We start from the raw sequence: 18962 nt of genomic DNA on the forward strand, positions 1-18962 counted from the left end.
AAGTGTGCATTTCTGCATTTTGTTGTCCAGCATACCAAATACCAAATAGTGTACTTACTCATTCCCATACATTCTCTCATACTAAAATTTCCATAAATATTTAGAATAAATGTAATTGTAGCTTTAAAAATATAAAATTCTCTTTGAGGGAAATGTTATTATCAGAACTTCTTGACTAGCATATGACAACTTTTTCTGTTTAAAGTATACCTTACTCCTTAAAATGTTAACTTTTGTTAATTTTCTTTTTGTTTTCTCCTGATTTATTTACATATAGTTTAATCAGGTGTATTAAACAATTAAACAAATATTTAAAATATAGAGATATACAACAGGTTCTTACCAAAAGATATCAGGTTATATATTGTATGAGAACATCAGATATAAGAAAAAACTCCCTCAATAATTTTCAAAATGTAGAAATATATATCTATTAACAATAAGATCTACTTTGTTTTAATAAATTATTTACTTTAAGGATAACTTCCTTGTATATAATCTATTAGCAATTTTTCTTTGCCTTCCTATGACCATATCTAAAATCCTATGCGCCTCATGAGGGGTAAGCTTAACCTAAATGTGAAAGAATTTGTACATTCAGGTGAAAAAGAGAGAAATGCTACTTTCCTAAAGCCCACATATATATTCCCACACCCATATGTAAAAGTGTACAAACATATTTGTGTATATTCTCATATGTCTTACAAATACAGACTGTAAGATTTCACGAGGGCTTTAAAAAATTTGGTCTCTTCTCATAAATATGGAGAACAAAAAGAGGGTTACTAGAGGGGATATGGGAGGGGAGATGAGCTACATGGTTAAGGGGCATTAAGGAATCTACTCCTGAAATCATTGTTGCACTACATGCTAACTGATTAGGGTGTAAATTTTAAAAAAATAAAATTAAAAAAAAATTTGGTCTCTTGAGTAACTGTGGTATAGTCTTGAATCTGCAACGTTGTTAGCTCTGGCAACAAATAAGTATGAACAGTTTTGGAGTCAGCAGCAAAGTGGTGGACGTGATGTTCTTGGATTTCAAAATTCTAAATATTTTATGTGTTATGGTGGTTTCCATAAGTAATGTTCTTTAAATCTTAGTATACATTTTATTATATGCACATTAGAATTAATTCTTTTTATTAATGCTACATACAAAAATCCAATAGTGACTCACTGACTTTGATTACTGAAATTGACATCAAGACCCGGCAGCAAGATTCAGTTTCAAAGTCACTGTTATATCCCATTCTAAACTTAGGTTCATTTATTTTCCGGCAAACCACTTTTTAATTACCACTGGAAGCAATGATATAAGAAAACTTTTGATAGGCTTAGAATGAAAGGCTGGCTGATCTGATGATACGTAAGAAAAAATTATGTTTCATATATACTCTTAACTACCTCAGTAAATAATTGGCTTCTCCAAGTATTGGTTATCAATAAAATAGATTTTCTTCATGGGGATGGTGATTATGGAATGAGAAGGAGCACCACAAGAACCACAGACTGTAATAATATTGGGGAGTTTCTTGCAGTAAATAAAATGAGAAGGTCAATATTTTTTTTTCAAACTAGATCATATTTTAAATAGAGAAAAAAAGAAATTACGTATTAAATAATAAAGCAATACCTAAAATGAATCAATGTGTTTGTGGCAAGTATTAATCACAACTTATTATGACACTGCACTGTGGTACACTTATTAAAAGGTCCAGGCACTCACTACATGCTTAATGACAGAAAATGGCCAAATCAATTTATAATCAAAATGTGTAATGGAGCACCCCACTGACTTACCACCAGGCCACCCTCTTTGTGTAAATGCTTACATTTTCCAAGCCCAGAAGCACAAGAAGTGGAATTGTTGTCATTCCTCCTTGGATCCATTCCTCCAGAGAGACTGTTCCATCATGATCATAGTCTATTTCTTCCATCATTTCATGGAGGATCTGGAGTAGAAGAGATGAGGGAAAGCTTGCAGTGAATCAATAAAATACATTTCAAAAGAAAGAATAAAGCATTGCAATGAATTGGCTAAAACAAACTGACCAGCAACTAATTGCAGAGTAGAGATAAATATCTAGGTAAGTTGGTAAAGTGTTAATCCAAAAACTGTGGATATCGTGGCTTTGTTATGATTTCTGGAACTTGACCACCTATGATGTTCATCTTGTAGGAATAACTGCTTAACTTTTTAATACTTTCTCAGTGAATGATACAGCTAAAACAAGAGGGTATCTTTAATTTAAGGGTGAAAGTCGTCTTTAATTGCTTTCTCTAGATTTTTAAAATTCATGTATATGCCAGAAAATGTCTGAACAAATTAACTTCATGGCAAAGAGCTGAAGTAATTCTTTGCTAAGTGGTAAGGGGTGGAGGAATTAAGTTGCTTTTAATTGTCTATCAGAACTTAATAAATCCAAGAAGTTAAACCATCAAGTCATTTTTGATTAGGTTTCTTTTCTAAAGTTGACTTGTATGGAATGTCTCAAAATGTTCTCTACAGTGTTTGTTGGTAATACAACTATCTCTTTTACAGTGGTAATATCAGTATTTAATCCAATGTATTTAATAAGTATGTTAATATACTGTAAGCTTTTTCAAAGAGCATCCAGAATGTATACTAAGTATCACATAGGGGCTGTTAATATTGCATTAGCAAAAGTATATGTGTGTTTCAAACATATTACCCTTGCTTTCTGGGGAGGTGAAGTATTTCCATCTAATAGCACCAAAATGGTAATACAGAAATTTTAATCGATTCAGAAAAAAAAAAAAAAAAGATACACGGAGAGCATTAGAACAAAAATTTGAAAGATGCAATAAATACTTGATATGTTGATACAGTGTTGTTTGCCTAAAAACTCCTGAACTTAGTTGATTGGTGTGGTTCCTCATGAAGTATTTGAAAATCAGGTTATTTTTCTTCATACACACCTAAAGGTAGGTATTGAGAAACAAGAGACTTTTTGGAACAAATGGTGCTGAAATACTCATTTTATTATTCTCCAAATGAAAAACAGGGGAAATTATTTAGAATTTAGCAAAAAGGTAGAAGATACTGTTAAAATCTCCTGCCCCTTGAATGTACTTTGATGAACTAGTAGAAAGAATAAATAAGAAGAAAACTAAAACACAGAGCATTGTTTCAGGTGGTTGTACCTCATACATCTAATGTTAGAACCTGGGTTCATTTTTTTAAAAACCTTTTCCAAGGACGTCTCAATATTCCCCATTAACTGCCATGAACCTCAAATGTTCAATTGTTTTTATTCATATGTGTAAACTTATCAGGTGTCTGACAATGTGTACAAATGTACACACTGGTTTAAAACAGGCAGAGTTGCCAAATCATTAGGCAGGATGAGGCATGCCGTTCCCCATGATGGCAAACACACTGCACAAGGTAAGTCATTTTATCTTCCCTTTCTACTATTTATACTACTCACAGAGGTGACAGATTTATCAGTGTGTGCTGCAAATGACAAATAATGCCATACAGTTTATTATTTATATTTTCTAGGAGGGATCTGTCATAATTAGACGGCCCAGCCACCAACTGTTCCCTTCCTCAAATCATCCACATCTCCCTTTTACTCAAATGTACAGCCTGCCAATATTCTGGGGGAGAGAAATCAGTAGTGCCGCCTTCAGCTTTAAAATCTAATGGGGCGCCTGGGTGGCGCAGTCGGTTAAGCGTCCGACTTCAGCCAGGTCACGATCTCGCGGTCCGTGAGTTCGAGCCCCGCGTCGGGCTCTGGGCTGATGGCTCAGAGCCTGGAGCCTGTTTCCGATTCTGTGTCTCCCTCTCTCTCTGCCCCTCCCCCGTTCATGCTCTGTCTCTCCCCATCTCAAAAATAAATAAAACATTAAAAAAAATTTTTTTTAATCTAATATAAAAAACATCTTCCTTCTTTCCATGGCTCCAGTGAGGACAAGAGACTTGACTGAAAGATGTACCATATTTACAGGTATTAAGGTGAGTAGGATGGACAGAGCTGTTTTAGATGAACATAACCCCAAAGGACAAAAGAACTTAAAAGTCCCTTAATTTCAGTGAAAATAGTACTAAGATGAATCAAGCAGTATTCTTAGAATTAAATACCATTCTTTTATTATTGAATATAAAAACTGCAACCTTGTTCATGATGTCTGCTATGCATCATGTGCCCAGCATGTGTATTTCCACATCCCTCAAAAAAGAAAAACCAGTTGACTTAAAACTTGGAAACCTCAATCCCAGTAAGAATGGTGGCCTCCTTTATAGGTGACATTGCATACAATTTTGTTGTAATTTACTGGCGTTAGTTTCCAAAGCAAAGGGAATGCTATCTCAGCTCTCCTATCACATAATCATGTCATTATCATGCCGTTACAAGGCTTTTAAAATTCATATAAAATGCAAGCCATTAAAATAAATTGATTTCTATTTGCTTAACTCATTTATAATTTGCTTGACTTAGTTGGTTTCAAGAATAAACTAAAGTCAATAACATACTTATCAACTCTCCCCAAAATATTACTTGTAGCAAAAGTCACAGATTCTAATCAAGTATGTTTTAATATACATTTGAATAATGCTGTAAAAATAAGGGTTTTTTTCATTTTTTTAACATTTTATTTATTTTTGAGACAGGGAGAGACAGCATGAACAGGGGAGGGTCAAAGACAGGGAGACACAGAATCTGAAACAGGCTCCAGGCTCTGAGCTGTCAGCACAGAGCCCGACGCGGGGCTCGAACTCACGGACCGCGAGATCGTGACCTGAGCCGAAGTCGGCTGCTTAACCAACTGAGCCATCCAGGCGCCCCAATAAGGTTTTTTTTTTTTAATGTTCTTACAAGCATTGTTAGATACCATTTCTTTAAACAATAGATTATAATTTTCTAGCTCTATCTTTAACCAGCTTAAGTGCTACAGGGAAGTTACTTTAACATTCTGAGGTCTCAATTCCTCATCTGTAAAATGAATAAAATAGTAGTATCTACTTCAGAGAGTTGCAAGTGTTGAATAACATATATACAGGGAATAATACAATGCCATACACAGTAAACTATCATCTTCTTGATTGAGTTCACCTTCTTTTAGAATCAATATTTAGCTATTTCCATACGAGGAAAATCATAGAGATCATGAAAAACACACATCATTTCTGACTTTTTTATGACATAGCACAACTTTGGCAGTGTTCATCAGCAGCCTGTTTACCGACAGATATTTGAGGCCACCATTCAAATTAATTTCCATGAAGAAGAAAAGGAAAAGTTACTGTTTAGAACTCCAGAACAGCACATACACATTTTCTTGTTCAGAATCCATTTTCAGCACTGAATAGAAAGAGTAACTTAGACTTATCAAAGGAAAATATCAAATGAATTTTCTTGTTCAGAATCCATTTTCAGCACTGAATAGAAAGAGTAACTTAGACTTATCAAAGGAAAATATCAAAAGACAGGAATATCTTCAAGTTCCAAAAACAAAAAAAACAAAACAAAACAAAACCCAAAAGACAAAGGGGTCTTTTAGAATGTAGCCAACAGTTAAACCATTCATATACCTACTGGATTAAGTTCAGTGACATCCCATTCAAGGTACTCTGCGACATGCATCATCTGACTGATGATATTTTCTAGTTCCTGGAGAGAAGAGAGTGCGGGGTGGAGGGAGAGAGGGAGAGAGAGAGAGAGAGAGAGAGAGAGAGAGAGAGAATATGGATATGAATACAAGGTCTTTGTAAGTTTTTCAAACTTTTACTTACAAGAATTGTTTTCTTTAACATGTAGCTCAAAAACTAAAGGAGTTACATGATTAATTTATACCTATTATATAAAATCTATATATCTATATAGTAATTTATATACACATGTAATATATCCTTTTAACAGTCTGATTAACTATACATAAAAGATGCACTTGAATACAAATTCATTTTGTACTTTGTCTAGAAATCTTCACCAGGAGAGGGCACCAACTGCACAAAAAAAGATTTTCTTCCAATAGAAGATTTTTTTAAGGAAGAAAATCTGTCTTGGGAAAGAACATCTGATCAAAGAAGAGACATGCATATTTTCACAAGATGTGATGTTTAAGTCACCAAGCATCCTGACCCTATGGCTTGGAAACAGGTGTGGAAGGATAAAAGGGAGTGTTTGAGGGCAACTGAGAAGTTTATTTTTATTCCGATACACTGAGAATGTATATTGACTGTTCTAGTCATTAAGTCGTATAATTTGCTCTGCTAGAGGTGCGTTCAAGGGTCAAAGTTTAGAGGCTAAGTACATGTAAAGTTTATTTTATGAGGAAATAGAATTTTAGTTAGAATCTTCATATTATTCTGCTCAAGTGTCAACTCTTTGAACAACGGCTAGTTAATACATATGACTTGACTAAACAAATTAAAACATTTGCTCATAACTATTTATTTGATGCTTTAATTGTTCCGTGTCTCCAGAATAGATTAAATATGCTTTGTAAATGCTAGTAATTTTAAATGTAGTCAATGGCGTAATTAAAATTGTTGTTACAGTATAATAATGTAAAACTTTATACTTCTTATAGTATAAAAGAATAAGGTTTGAAAGCATATTAATCAAAGATAACTCTACTCAATCTAATCTCTAATCTACTAATCTCAATCTCTGATCTAATATATGTACTTAACATTCATAAAGTGAAGAAGGAAATATGGTAAAAGAGGTTTTCTTTTGGGAGATGATGGATCCCTATAAAAAACTGATGGAAGCTACCCTACCATTCTCTAGAAAAATGTAATCATGAAAATGTTGTTTGTGTAACCCAGGTTGCCCTAGAAAAACATACAAATATGAATGTGTTTACTTAATACAGATAAGAAAAATTTTAAACTAGTGTACCTTGGAATTATAGGCTAGAATCGTGCGTGTGTGTGTGTGTGTGTGTGTGTGTGTGTGTGTGTGTGTGTTACTCTGTCTTTGCCTACATATATATGCCTTAGTGGTTTAGAAAGGTTAAACGTCCCTGGATATGTTTTTAGGAACAGAAACTATTTCTAGTGGACTATTATGTAGGCATGTTTAATTGACATCAGATAAGTCAACTAACCTAAGACTCGGTTTCCTCATCAGTAAAATGACTATTCTAATCTTACCTAGTTTGTAGACTTGCTGCAAAGAGTAAACATGCTATGATATGAAATACATTTATGTCACCTGGCATAGTGCGAGGGGTCAATAAATATTAACTAGCATTATTACACATAGTGGTCATTTTTCAAAGTATCAATTTTCCTATGTCTTGCCTCCACTATGTGAAGTGTTACACCTTTACAATTCCAAGACAAATGACATCAGCATGTGCAATTTCAACCTGACAGTGAAGGCAATATACTGTTGTAGTAGGTTGTATGGAGAACAACATAGAAACAAAATTCAGACCCTTAATTACAAAACAGATTACTTGAATCATAAATAAATTTATTTATCCCCAATTCATTGTTTAATATTGTATGTATAGTTATAAATATTGTTGGAAATATACTGTATGTTAACAACAACAACAAAAATGGCCAGAGACCAAAAAAAGCATTTAATTTAATTTTCAAATCAGCCGCCACACCATGGCTAAAAGTCTAGTAAAGAAACATCTTTTTAATTTAATTAAACAGAAACATTAAATAAAACAAATTTGCATTGAAATATAATTTGTATCAATATAGTCAGAAGTGCTACAATAAGCATATGGAAATATCTAGAAAAGTCTAAACTCCTAGCTGTGAAGTGCCACCAGAAAATGAGCAAATGTATCGTGTAGCTTAATATTCCTAAATGGAAAACTGCACACTACCAGGCACTTAAAAATGATAGCATTTGAAAAACTGGAGGGACTTAGATAAGAAATCCTACAATCACAGCATCAATTTAGATGGGTGGTCATTTCCTAAATTAGGAATTATACGTTTTTATCTCTCTCTGGAGAAGCTAATGTGCCATTATCGTACTCAGCATTACATAAATATGTATCCAACTTCATTGCTTTGCCTGTAGAATTCTGTTTGGTTCTGTTAGAGGGAGGTATATCAGATAATGAGAGAAACTCACTCATTATCAGAAGTAATGCTCATTTTAATCAATTTAAAAATATCAAAACATTTGTTTTTTAATGTACCTGCATACTTCAAAATTTCCACAACCTGACATTTATTATTTTATTAATATTCTTATATTTCCTTTATGGAATACACAATGATATAATATGAAAAATATATGATTAGGAAATATAAATGCACTATTGGATGGAACCTAAAATGGATTTTCATTTGAGGCACTGATTTGTGCAGTAAAATTAAGAATCTAACTACTCTGAAAACTAACACTTATTTGTGTATATTACAAATAAAATAAACATTTAATTATTCATTTCAATTAAGTCATACAGAGATTGTATTTTTTTCCTATTGCTTTTTATGACTAAAATGATAAAGAATACAGTTTGCATTTATATTAGATGAGACATTTTAAAAAGGAGAGTTGGTCAAATCAATTTTTAAATATATGTATGTATTTTAACAGCATATATATGACCAAAAGACTTTAAAATGTGGCAAATGATAACATGATTGAATTGACTTTATAATTTCTTTTAATTCTACTGGTATTCTCGATAATTTCCTTAGTGTCAAACCTCAGATTTTTTTTTTCTTTCTAGATCAATGATCTCAACTTTCTCATGTATTATTCAAACAAGGTTGGGGTCTTTTTTTATCGTCCCATGCATAAAAGTCACTTTTTTCTAGTAAAATAATTCAATAGAACAATTGTAATCCTAACAGCCTTTTCAGATCATTCTCTTTCAAAAATTCAGATGATAAAAATGCTGTGTGAGTGCATAGAAATTATATTAAGTGTGTCTTCTGTGGTAATAGCTATAAATTTATTCATTGCATTTTTCAGAACAAACTGCTTTGAAATTTTCACAGAAAATTTGAAGAAAAAAATTACCGAGCTGTCCAGGAAGCCATTCCCATCTGTGTCATAGAGGCGAAACATAACTAGAAATAAAAGAGGTGTTGAAAAAAATATTATAGGTGAGTGAGATCAATGTTAGGATAAGACAGATTCTTCAAAATTTATTTTCTGTTGAAAGCAAATATTCAATCCTCTCCTACTTAAAGCAATTGATCTATGGGATCATTTCTCAAACTAATTTGCAAATGAATTCATCAGTTAACAAAAATATGAAATATCAGATACAAGGTCTATCAATTTTTGTTATGTATCTAGAAAACACTAAGAGGTACTATTCTTTCCTCAGTTTTTTATTACAAGATCATTAAATGAAAATTCAAAAATGAAAGAAGGAGTTTAGACATTCAGAATGCAGATATTAAAGGGCAGAGTGAATAAGAAGAAAGATGTGATTTGGAGGTGTGTAACCCAAATTCGGAACGGGCGATCCTCTAGTACATGAGCATAGTCAAACACTGTTTTCTTCTCTCTAAAATGAGAATAACTACCCTGTCATAAAACACACTTGTGAAAGTTAAGTGAGGGGATACACATAAATGCATATGCAAAGCTGTCGGTCAGTACACAAATGTAAGCCCTTGTTTTGATTGATCCCTAAGCAGTATGGGAAAGGATTAGTGCAAAACAAGGGAATTTTTCTGACGGAGGACAACAAGACACAAAATGCATTACTACTACGGTTATAATGGTGTATTTGTTGCAGTCTGAGAGGTAGTTTCATAGGGTACCCACTCTTTGAACTAATGAGTCAGGAAAAGGGAAGTGCTGTCTCTGTGGTAGCCAGCACAGGAAAGCCAGAGGACAGTGGGTCTCAATGGCCTGAGGATTCCCTCATAAATTCACATACCACCAGGAGACCACAGAAGAGGCTGCAGGTGCCATTTTGAGATAAACAGAGAAGACTGACACAGCTGTTAAAACAGAGGAGTGGAAGTGAGAGTTTTTGTTGGGTTTGCATAATTTCTGGGAGAATCTTGATGTCTGAGGTCTATCATATTAAATAAAGACATTGATAACAAGGGGGCATAATTATGCAATGGCCTTGATCATATATCTGTAATTATTATTTTTGTATTTAAAAACAATCATTATACTTCACCAATCTAAGATATGATTCTTTATTTATAAGATGTATAGCCGGTCTACATACAACGAACTGGAAAAAAATGCTTGCAATGCAACTATCATATACTATTTATTGTAAAACGCGAAAAGACTTTAAAGATGTTAAAATGTAAGGGGAAAGCGTGTACCTATTGAATTAAGGAACATAACGTTAGGCTGGCTAATGATGTAAATATCTTTATTTGCAAACCATGATGATTACTCTCTCTCGTGTACTCAATAAATGACAAAAATTCAGAAAGAAAAAAAACCTACCACAACATGGATACTAAGATTTTCGAGAAAAAAGCAGAAAATAAAAATCACTTGTTAAGCGGCAGGAAGTCATTCACACATCGCCCAAAGAACGGTTTCAGTGCAGGGAACAAGGAAAAGACTTACAAAAGCCTAACTTTATTTATTTATTTATCTTTATTTATTTATTTAAGTTTGTTTATTTTTTAGAAAAGTGGGGCAGACACACATACACACACACAGAAAGAGAGAGAGAGTTGGGGTGGGGGGGAGACCGACTCAAGTAGGCTCCCTACTGTCAGCACAGAGCCGATTCAGAGCTGGAACTCCTAAACCGTGAGATCATGACCTGAGCGGAAGTCAGATAGCTTAATCCACCGAGGCACCAAGCCTAACTGTATTTTAGAATGAGGGGTACTGGTGACTCTATTAATCCTATCTTATTGTAGCAATCCTTATTGTAATAAATGACTATAAAACCATTTTCACATGGTCAGATATATGGAGCTCTACACTTCTTGGTAAACCCTGTTGGAAACATAACCTCAAAAATACACACACAAGTGGACTCTGTGCGGGGGTATCTGCCATTTATTTTTGGCACCATCTGCAACTTCTATGTTCTTAAAGCCACACGTTACAAAACACAATAACAGATGACTTGAAGGGAGAGTTTTGCACATGACGTCGGCTCTACTATTCAGAAGAAAAACCTTGTTAATCGATCAGATGCTAGTGACCCAAGAAAAAATGTGCTATTCAAATTCATTCTGGTGATGTGAGGCAGGAGTAGCAGTTATCAGAGAGAGCGCATTCGGAGGCCTGGATGTGACTGTTGGCAATGAACAGTGCTCTCCCTGCGTACGGAGTGGCAGCAATGGGATTTTTCCCTGGTCCAATTCTGTACTTAAGTTCACCACTGATCCTAGAAAAGTATCCTCCAGATCTGGTTCTCTGCCTCTACTAATGATTCTCTGTGTTCCTCGATATCATTAAAAAACAATAACCAGCTTTATTAAAAATCAAATTAATTAGGGTGCCTTGGTGGCTTGGTTGGTTGAGCATCACACTTCGGCTCCAGTCATGATCTCACAGTCCATGGGTTCCAGTCCTGCATGGGCTCTATGCTGTCAGCACGGAGCATGCTTAGGATACTCTGTCCTCCTGTCTGCCATCCTCCCCACCCCCCCGCTTATGTGTTCTCTCTTTCTCTCTCTCAAAAATAAATAAACCTTACAAAAATCCTAAACATAGGATATTTTTTAAAAGTTAAATTTAATTAATTAAAAACTAACCTGTTTTTCTGTCTTGCCCAGTGATACTGTGCACTCAACATTGGTACTTAGTTCACATCAGACATAAAGGTTAGATCAAGATAAATTTTAAATATAAATTGAACTTAAAAAAAAATGTGACTTAAATTTTAACACTAAAGCTAAATTATAAAGCTTCTAGAAGAAAATACAGGAAAATATCTTTACAACCTTAAGGTAAGCCAATATGGACCGTCAATTATTTTTTTTAAAAATAGGTAGGGGCGCCTGGGTGGCTCAGTCAGTTAAGCGTCCAACTTCCGCTCAGGTCATGATCTCACGGTGGTGAGTTCAAGCCCCGCGTCAGGCTCTGTGCTGACCGCTCGGAGCCTGGAGCCTATTTCAGATTCTGTGTCTCCCTCTCTCTGACCCTCCCCCATTCATGCTCTGTCTCTCTCTGTCTCAAAAATAAATTAAAAAAAAACGTTAAAAAATAAATAATAGGTAAATTAAGCTTCATCAGAATTAGAACTTCTGTTCATCAAAAGATAAATAAGAGAAAGAAAGGGAAAAAAAGGAAAGAAAGAAAGAAAGAAAGAAAGAAAGAAAGAAAGAAAGAAAAAAGAAAAATAAGAACTAAATAATCCAGCCACAAATTAAAGAACTTTTGAAAACACAGATGTCTGATAAAGGGCTTATTTCTAAAATATATTAACAAACTCTATAGCTTAGTAATAAAATGACAAACAACCCAAATAAGAGAGAGTCAAAAAATATTGAACAGATATTTCAAAAATGGAAGATACATGAATAGTCAAAATAAAGTGTTCAAGATCATCAATCATAAACAAAATAAAAATTTAAGCCACAGAGACCACCATACACCTATTAAGAAGACTCTGGAATTCAAAAAAATTAAACAAATTCAAACAAATTAAAAAAAATACTATGTCCAAATTTTCTATGTGTTCCCAGTAGAGATGTTGGTCTGAAAGCTTTTTCATTATTGCCTAAAGTAGAAGTCCTGACATCTTTTGAATAATTTCTAAACACACTGACAGCGGGTAATGGTTGCTTATGAATTCTCTTTATTTAATCATGGAAAAGGTGGAAAAATAAAAGTTCTAGTCAATAAGAATAGCAATCATATAAACGGCATGCATATATTGAACAGTAAATCTAACATACTCTAAATCTGACCAAGTCTAAATCAAGAATTTCTTCCTTCCTCCCTTCCTTCCTTCCTTCCTCCCTTCCTCCCTCCCTCCCTCCCTGCCTTTTTCTTTCTTCCTTCCTTCCTTCCTTCCTTCCTTCCTTCCTTCCTTCCTTCCTTCTTTCCTTCCTTCCTTTCCCCCTAATAAGAGAGAGAAATTCTAGGATTTTAGTTTTCAGAGACAAGTCTATTTTCCTAATTTAAAATTATAGTAGTGTCATGCAAAATATGAAGTATTAAACACATTTGTCGACATTGGCTGTGTATTGAAGTGCGACTATGGTAATAGTAATGTATGAAATAGACATAAATCAGGGTGCCTGGGTGGCTCAGGTGGTTAAGTGTCTGACTCTTGATTTTGGCTCAGGTCGTGATCTCACAGTTCTTGAGATCGAGCCCCACATCTGGCTCTGCGCTGACATTGCAGAGCCTGCTTGAGATTTTCTCCCTCTCTCGTTATCTCCCCCACCCCCTCCACCAAAAGAAATAAATAAGCATCTAAAAAAAGAATAAAGGAAATTGGCATGAATCAACAAGTACAAGGAAAATGTAAGAGGAAAAAAAAAAATGGAAGCTGGAAAACACATGTTGAGTGACTTGGATCCCAGAGAATATAAAGATAAGTGAAGAAGCAGCAAAGATTTGCACAGAAAGGGTGATGAGATGGAAAATTAAGTGATAATCTTCATGAAAAGAAATTAGACCCTCAAATACTACCCTTCATACCATCCACCTAACAATATGCCAGCTCCCTACTCCAGGAGAAGAGTGGACACTGTGCTCTATAGCATGCAAACCAAGAGGATGCTGAGCTCAGGCTGCTTAGGACTGTTGATGGGAGGGGCGCTACACCAAAATCAGGGTGTTTATGTGAAAATCTATACATTGAATATTAAGAGTATAAGCCCCCTTCCATATCTCCAGTGAGTCACACTTAAACCTCACCCACATACCCACCCACCCACCACACCAAGGAGTCCTTCCAAAACAAGTAATTGGGAGGGGGGAGAAAAAAAAAAAAAAACAGCAAGGCAGGGAGACAGAATAAAATCTTGTAAGAGGAAAGTTGCAATCCATAAAACGAGAAGAGAAACAAATAAGGATTATGCTGAGAACAAAATGAATCCTCTGTGAAGTTAAAAGCATGACAGAAAAAGTAAAACAAAGACTTATCACAGATGTAGAAGACATTACAGATGAAAAAAAAAAGACATAGGAGAAAATATATTGGAAAAGGAAAATACTGAAAAAAAAAAAACAAATTCAAATTTCTGTCTTGGAGTATCAATATCCAAAAATAATAGTTCCAGAAAGACAGAACAAGTAAAATAATGGATAAAGTAACTAAGAATGAAAAGATTAAAGAAAAAATGAAGGGCACAAATTGTTAAACTAGAATTTGTGGTGGAGGATTTGAAAATTCTTCTGTTGTACAGAGATAGAGAAACTAATGAAACTTTTTTAAGAGGCAGTTATTTTTTTAAAGAGCACTTATTAAAACTATGGAAAATAAAAATTGTTTGGCTTGGTAAGTCTATATAATCTTTCCCTTTTAAAACTACATTGAATAATATTGATAAAATTAATATTCTTCTTAGAATTTAAAACTAAATTAGGCTCCAAGGTCAAGTGAATCATTGAAAAAAATATATTCTTAAAACTAACATAATAAGGATACAGATTTTTAGGTGCAAACATAATTTAAGCTCAATATTAAAATAACTCTGTCAACATGATAAGTTCCAAATGTGGGTACCTGTTACAAAGTTACAAGCTAGTTTAACCCACTTTTTTTCTATTTTTATGCTCATGAAATTTCCCTTTATATAGAAACAATTATGCACCCACACATGAATTTGGTTAAAAGATCAGGGCAAAGGCACATTATGCAATATAAGGTTCATTCTTTATATCTACAATTTTTTCTCTTCCAAAAGGTTTGCAAGTTTTTTATCTATTTTCTCCTCATCATCCTACTAAATATACTCTGGTGTTATTATACTTGGGATAATATATTTTGCTAATCAAAATATTAATATTTAGTTTGTTATTAAACATTAGAAAGTATGTTTATAAAGGGCATGTAAGCTGGAATTTTTTAACTCACATTTTTTTTTACTTTTTTATATATTAGTAAGCTTTCAGGGCAGAGGTAAAAAAAAAATAGCTGCTTGGAGTTTGTGACCTCTAATGCAATGAAGTAACATTTTCTCCTTTTTTCCTATAGAGAAACAACAAAGACAAGGAAAGGAAGCTTTTCAAAATGAAGAGCACTTATACAGTCACTCAGAAATCATGGGTATTAGTCACAGCCAGAAAAAAACTAGTGCTATAATTAACAACCAGTCTCTCTGGGCTTTAATTTTTTTCATTGACTCTATAGGGAGAATGACTAACTGATCTTTAGGGTCTCTTCAGTGTTAAATCCAATTGTTCTAAGATTAATACTATACATGGCAATAACTTTAACATACAGGTTATTCTTCATTATTTGTGTGTCAATGATCTATTTTGTGGTTATTTTTGTATTTTGTATCTGTATTTTGTATTTCTCTTCAGTGATACATTTTCATTAAATGTAAGCTAACAAAAATTATTCCTTAAGTCATTAACAATTTATAAATACCAATCCTAATGTGACTATAATGTGTCTTAAAAATGCAGTATAAATGAATTTAGCATCATTCCATGACTTAAATAATTCACGTTTTTTTCTCTTCTCAAACACCCATTGACTTCAACACAATTCCAATTAAGTATCATTTATTGATCATCTGTCTGTTGAAACACACACACACACACTCACACACACAGAGTAGGTGCTAGGGTAGGAAGTTGCACAGCATAAATGTACAAGCAAAATGAATCCAATTAGGAGTTGGCCAGAGAATTCATAACATAAGCTGGGCCTCAAGTGTATACTGTAGTGGATCTGATATACATTGAGAAAGAGCACTCCCAGCAAATGCACATTATAAGCAAAGGTATAAATATGAAAAAGTTTGGGTTTGTCTGGTGATTGAAAAGTAGATCTATGTGACTAGGACGTAGTCTGTGCATGCAAATGTAGGTCAAAGCTAAATGCAAGACTGGCCAACTAGGTTGGGATGAAACTGTAGAGTCAAATCAGTTTATAGCTCTAAGTTTAGGGCTTAAGTTTATGTATTTTTAATGGGGAACTGTCAAAGGGACACATTCAGAAGAAGAAGAGGAACAAGAAAGAACATGTCTAGAAGTTGACAAGTTTTACGAAAGATGAAACAAAGTTATAAGAATTCGCACCTAAAGATGATGATTAAATACGTAGGTGTTGGAAAAATGAAGCATCTGGATCAACTTAACTAGAAGAAGTTGATGATGAGAGAAACACTGAGGGCACTGTAGGCCAGCCGAAGTTTTGAGTAGAGTTATAATCTGTAGAATTATAGTTTTATTTTACTAAATCTCTGCCATCACCATATATAAGCAAATAAATTGGGTGCCCAAAACTAAGTGTCGAAGAATGACTGGCATCATAGATTATGGAGGGATGGTTTCCAAAAAAGCAGCAGGCAAATTCAGGAGGAAGGGAAATGGTTAAGAGACAAGAATACTTATTTAAATTGCACTTAACAAACATTTATGTGAACCAATAAATGTGAAGGAATTTATGCGAGCAAATATTGGTTAATTTAATCTTTATAGCAAACATATGAGATAGATATTATTATGATTCCAATTTTATAGTTGGAGAAACTAAGGCCTCAAGAGGTTTTTGTTTCATAAAATGTGCCCCAGGCAGTCATAAGTGTTAAAGCTAGGATGCATTCAGTTAGTGAAATCAAGAGTCTAGGCTTTTCAGTACTGTGCTATGCTATGTTTAAATTAAAAGTAGGAGAGGGGGAAGTTAAGTGATCATAGTCTGGGGTCAAAGTAAAATGTTAGAGCTTAAAATTTTAGAATAAAACCAGTCTTTACAAATTACAAGTCGTGTGGTATTGCAGCAGATGTGGGAGACTGAAATAAAATGGAGTTGAAATCACAGAATTCGAGGAAGGCAAAGAAACTAACAGAGGGAGATACTGAATGGCTCTCCACAAAGTATTGTAGCTGACTTAAGGTGAGGAGGGCAAAACAGCTGTGGTACAATGTTCCTATTCCACACATCAGGATTGCAGGTAAGTAGCACTGACAAGGAAAGAGAAAAATGGAATTCCCCACAACGTGAACACATTTACACAAAACACGTGCACATGCACATATACCTTCTACAGCAGCAGGTGAATAAGTGCCATCTACTTGATAGGGCCTCAGAATAAGCAAAGTTCTCAGTGAGAAAACATAATTGGACTAGGCAAAGTAATTTGAAGAAATGACATAATCGGTGGAAAGTTCGAGGACTTTTGTCTATTTCCTTTCAAAGAAAAAAATTATCTTTATTCTAAACATTGTGTAAATGCCTGGCAAAAAAAGACAGGTAGGAAGATGGGAGGTGATAGTAAGTGATGGATAGATTTATAAAACAGTATTTTGGGGGAAAATATCTTTTTTACAAACATTTACAACCATGTCATTATTTTATGTAGTAACCCAGGGAAAGAAGCCTACCAAATACTGTCACCATTCAGCAGTTCTGAGAAACAGTCCTTCCTTCAGAGAAAGTGTGTGTGTGTATATGCTTCATTGGACGGAGGAATTGCATAAGCCAGTGTTCCTCAGAATGTGGTCCCTGAAGCAGCAACATCAGCACTATGTGGATTCTTGTTATACATGAAAATTCTAAGGGCGCACACCAAGCCTGCTGAAGCACCTACACTGACTCTGGGGCTCGGAATAAGCTGTATGTTCCTAAATCCTACAGGTAATTCTTATGTGTGATAAAGTTTAACTTCTGGCCTAAGTGAATGTGCATGTATTCCTTTCTGTTTAGCTACTTAGAAATTAAGATCCAAGTTCAGCATTTACCAGCAAAAATGAATTATATTAGGTGCTTGGCCATATTTAATTATTGTCAACTTACTTATTTTTTCTTTCCTCTAGTTTATATTGTGTTTAATAAGTCACAACCCTTTTGGAAATAAGTGTATGTTAAATTAACCACCATTAAATTTCTTTAAAGTATTACTGAAAATATTTTTCAAACCTGTAGCTCTAGAAGACTACATGAATATTGAGAATATGTCAATGTTTAATTGTAGAAGGAAAAGAGTGTACAGTCCATTGATACGAAAGTGGGTAAGAGGAATGGATTCTGACTTAACAGAGGTAGGAAAGGGCCAGGCACTGGCATTAAAAACAAAACAAAACAAAGCAAAGCAAAACAAACAAACAAACAAACAAAAAAAAACCAGACAAAAAACAAGTTCCAGATAATTAAGGATCAAGTTAAGTTCCTCCAAATCAGAGGAGTAGAGCAGAGAACTTGAGTGTAGCAGGGACAGAGGCAGAATCTTCATATATTCGTAAATCGACATTCATCTATTTCGAAGAGACTGATGAAAATCATACTGATAGAGCCAGGCTCTAAAAATTCCCACTATGACAAGAGTCTGAAGCAACAGTTAAGAAAAAAGGCAAAGGCAACTGAATCTGACAAATGCTTGACAAAGAGCTGGAAAATTTGAAGAAAGAAAAGAGTAAAGGAGGTTGAAAACAGTGAAGAAAGGTAAGTGGCAGGTCAGGTTTGACCTGATTCAGCAAGTGTTTTTGAATGACTTGTGGGTTAACATTCTGACTGCAGTTGTAGACAAAGACGGTTTGATTCATAAACTCAATGTGAGAACTTAAAAGCACACCTCTTAAGAATTCTACCTTAAAAACAAAATGCTTCCGGTTGATATAAAAATAATTAAACTCCAACACAAATAGCATGTTGAAGAGGAATGATGGTGCCTTCATTTAGTCTCAGACCTGGAAGAAAGGATTTGCCTGTATATTTTTAAAATCATCCCAAACACGGACCTGACAACACCTGAGCAAACTTTCTCCTTGGCTGTCACTTCAAGAGAAATTCCCTGAACATTAATATTTATTTTGGAATGTGAAAGATTTATGTATGTCTTTAGGAATACAAATAAATCTTGAAATGCAAATATTCCACATTTAGGAATAATAAATATGTATTTAAAGACTCCTAATACAGTTTATAACTTA

The 18962-nt window shown here is 34.2% G+C and overlaps 1 protein-coding gene across 10 annotated transcripts in view; it reads right to left on the reverse strand.

Moving 5' to 3' along the window:
* The window catches only part of DGKB (diacylglycerol kinase beta), a 714685-nt gene that overhangs the window by 513342 nt on the left and 182381 nt on the right, over positions 1-18962 (reverse strand). For all 10 annotated transcript variants that reach the window (XM_045494973.1, XM_045494971.1, XM_045494970.1 and 7 more), the window contains 3 exons: positions 8979-9028; positions 5565-5639; positions 1833-1952 (listed from right to left, as the gene is read on the reverse strand). In XM_045494973.1, the coding sequence (XP_045350929.1) occupies positions 1833-1952; positions 5565-5639; positions 8979-9028 (245 nt within the window). The remainder of the gene's footprint in view (positions 1-1832; positions 1953-5564; positions 5640-8978; positions 9029-18962) is intronic.

Source organism: Leopardus geoffroyi, chromosome A2 (assembly GCF_018350155.1).
Source record: "Leopardus geoffroyi isolate Oge1 chromosome A2, O.geoffroyi_Oge1_pat1.0, whole genome shotgun sequence".
Classification (NCBI taxonomy): domain Eukaryota; kingdom Metazoa; phylum Chordata; class Mammalia; order Carnivora; family Felidae; genus Leopardus; species Leopardus geoffroyi.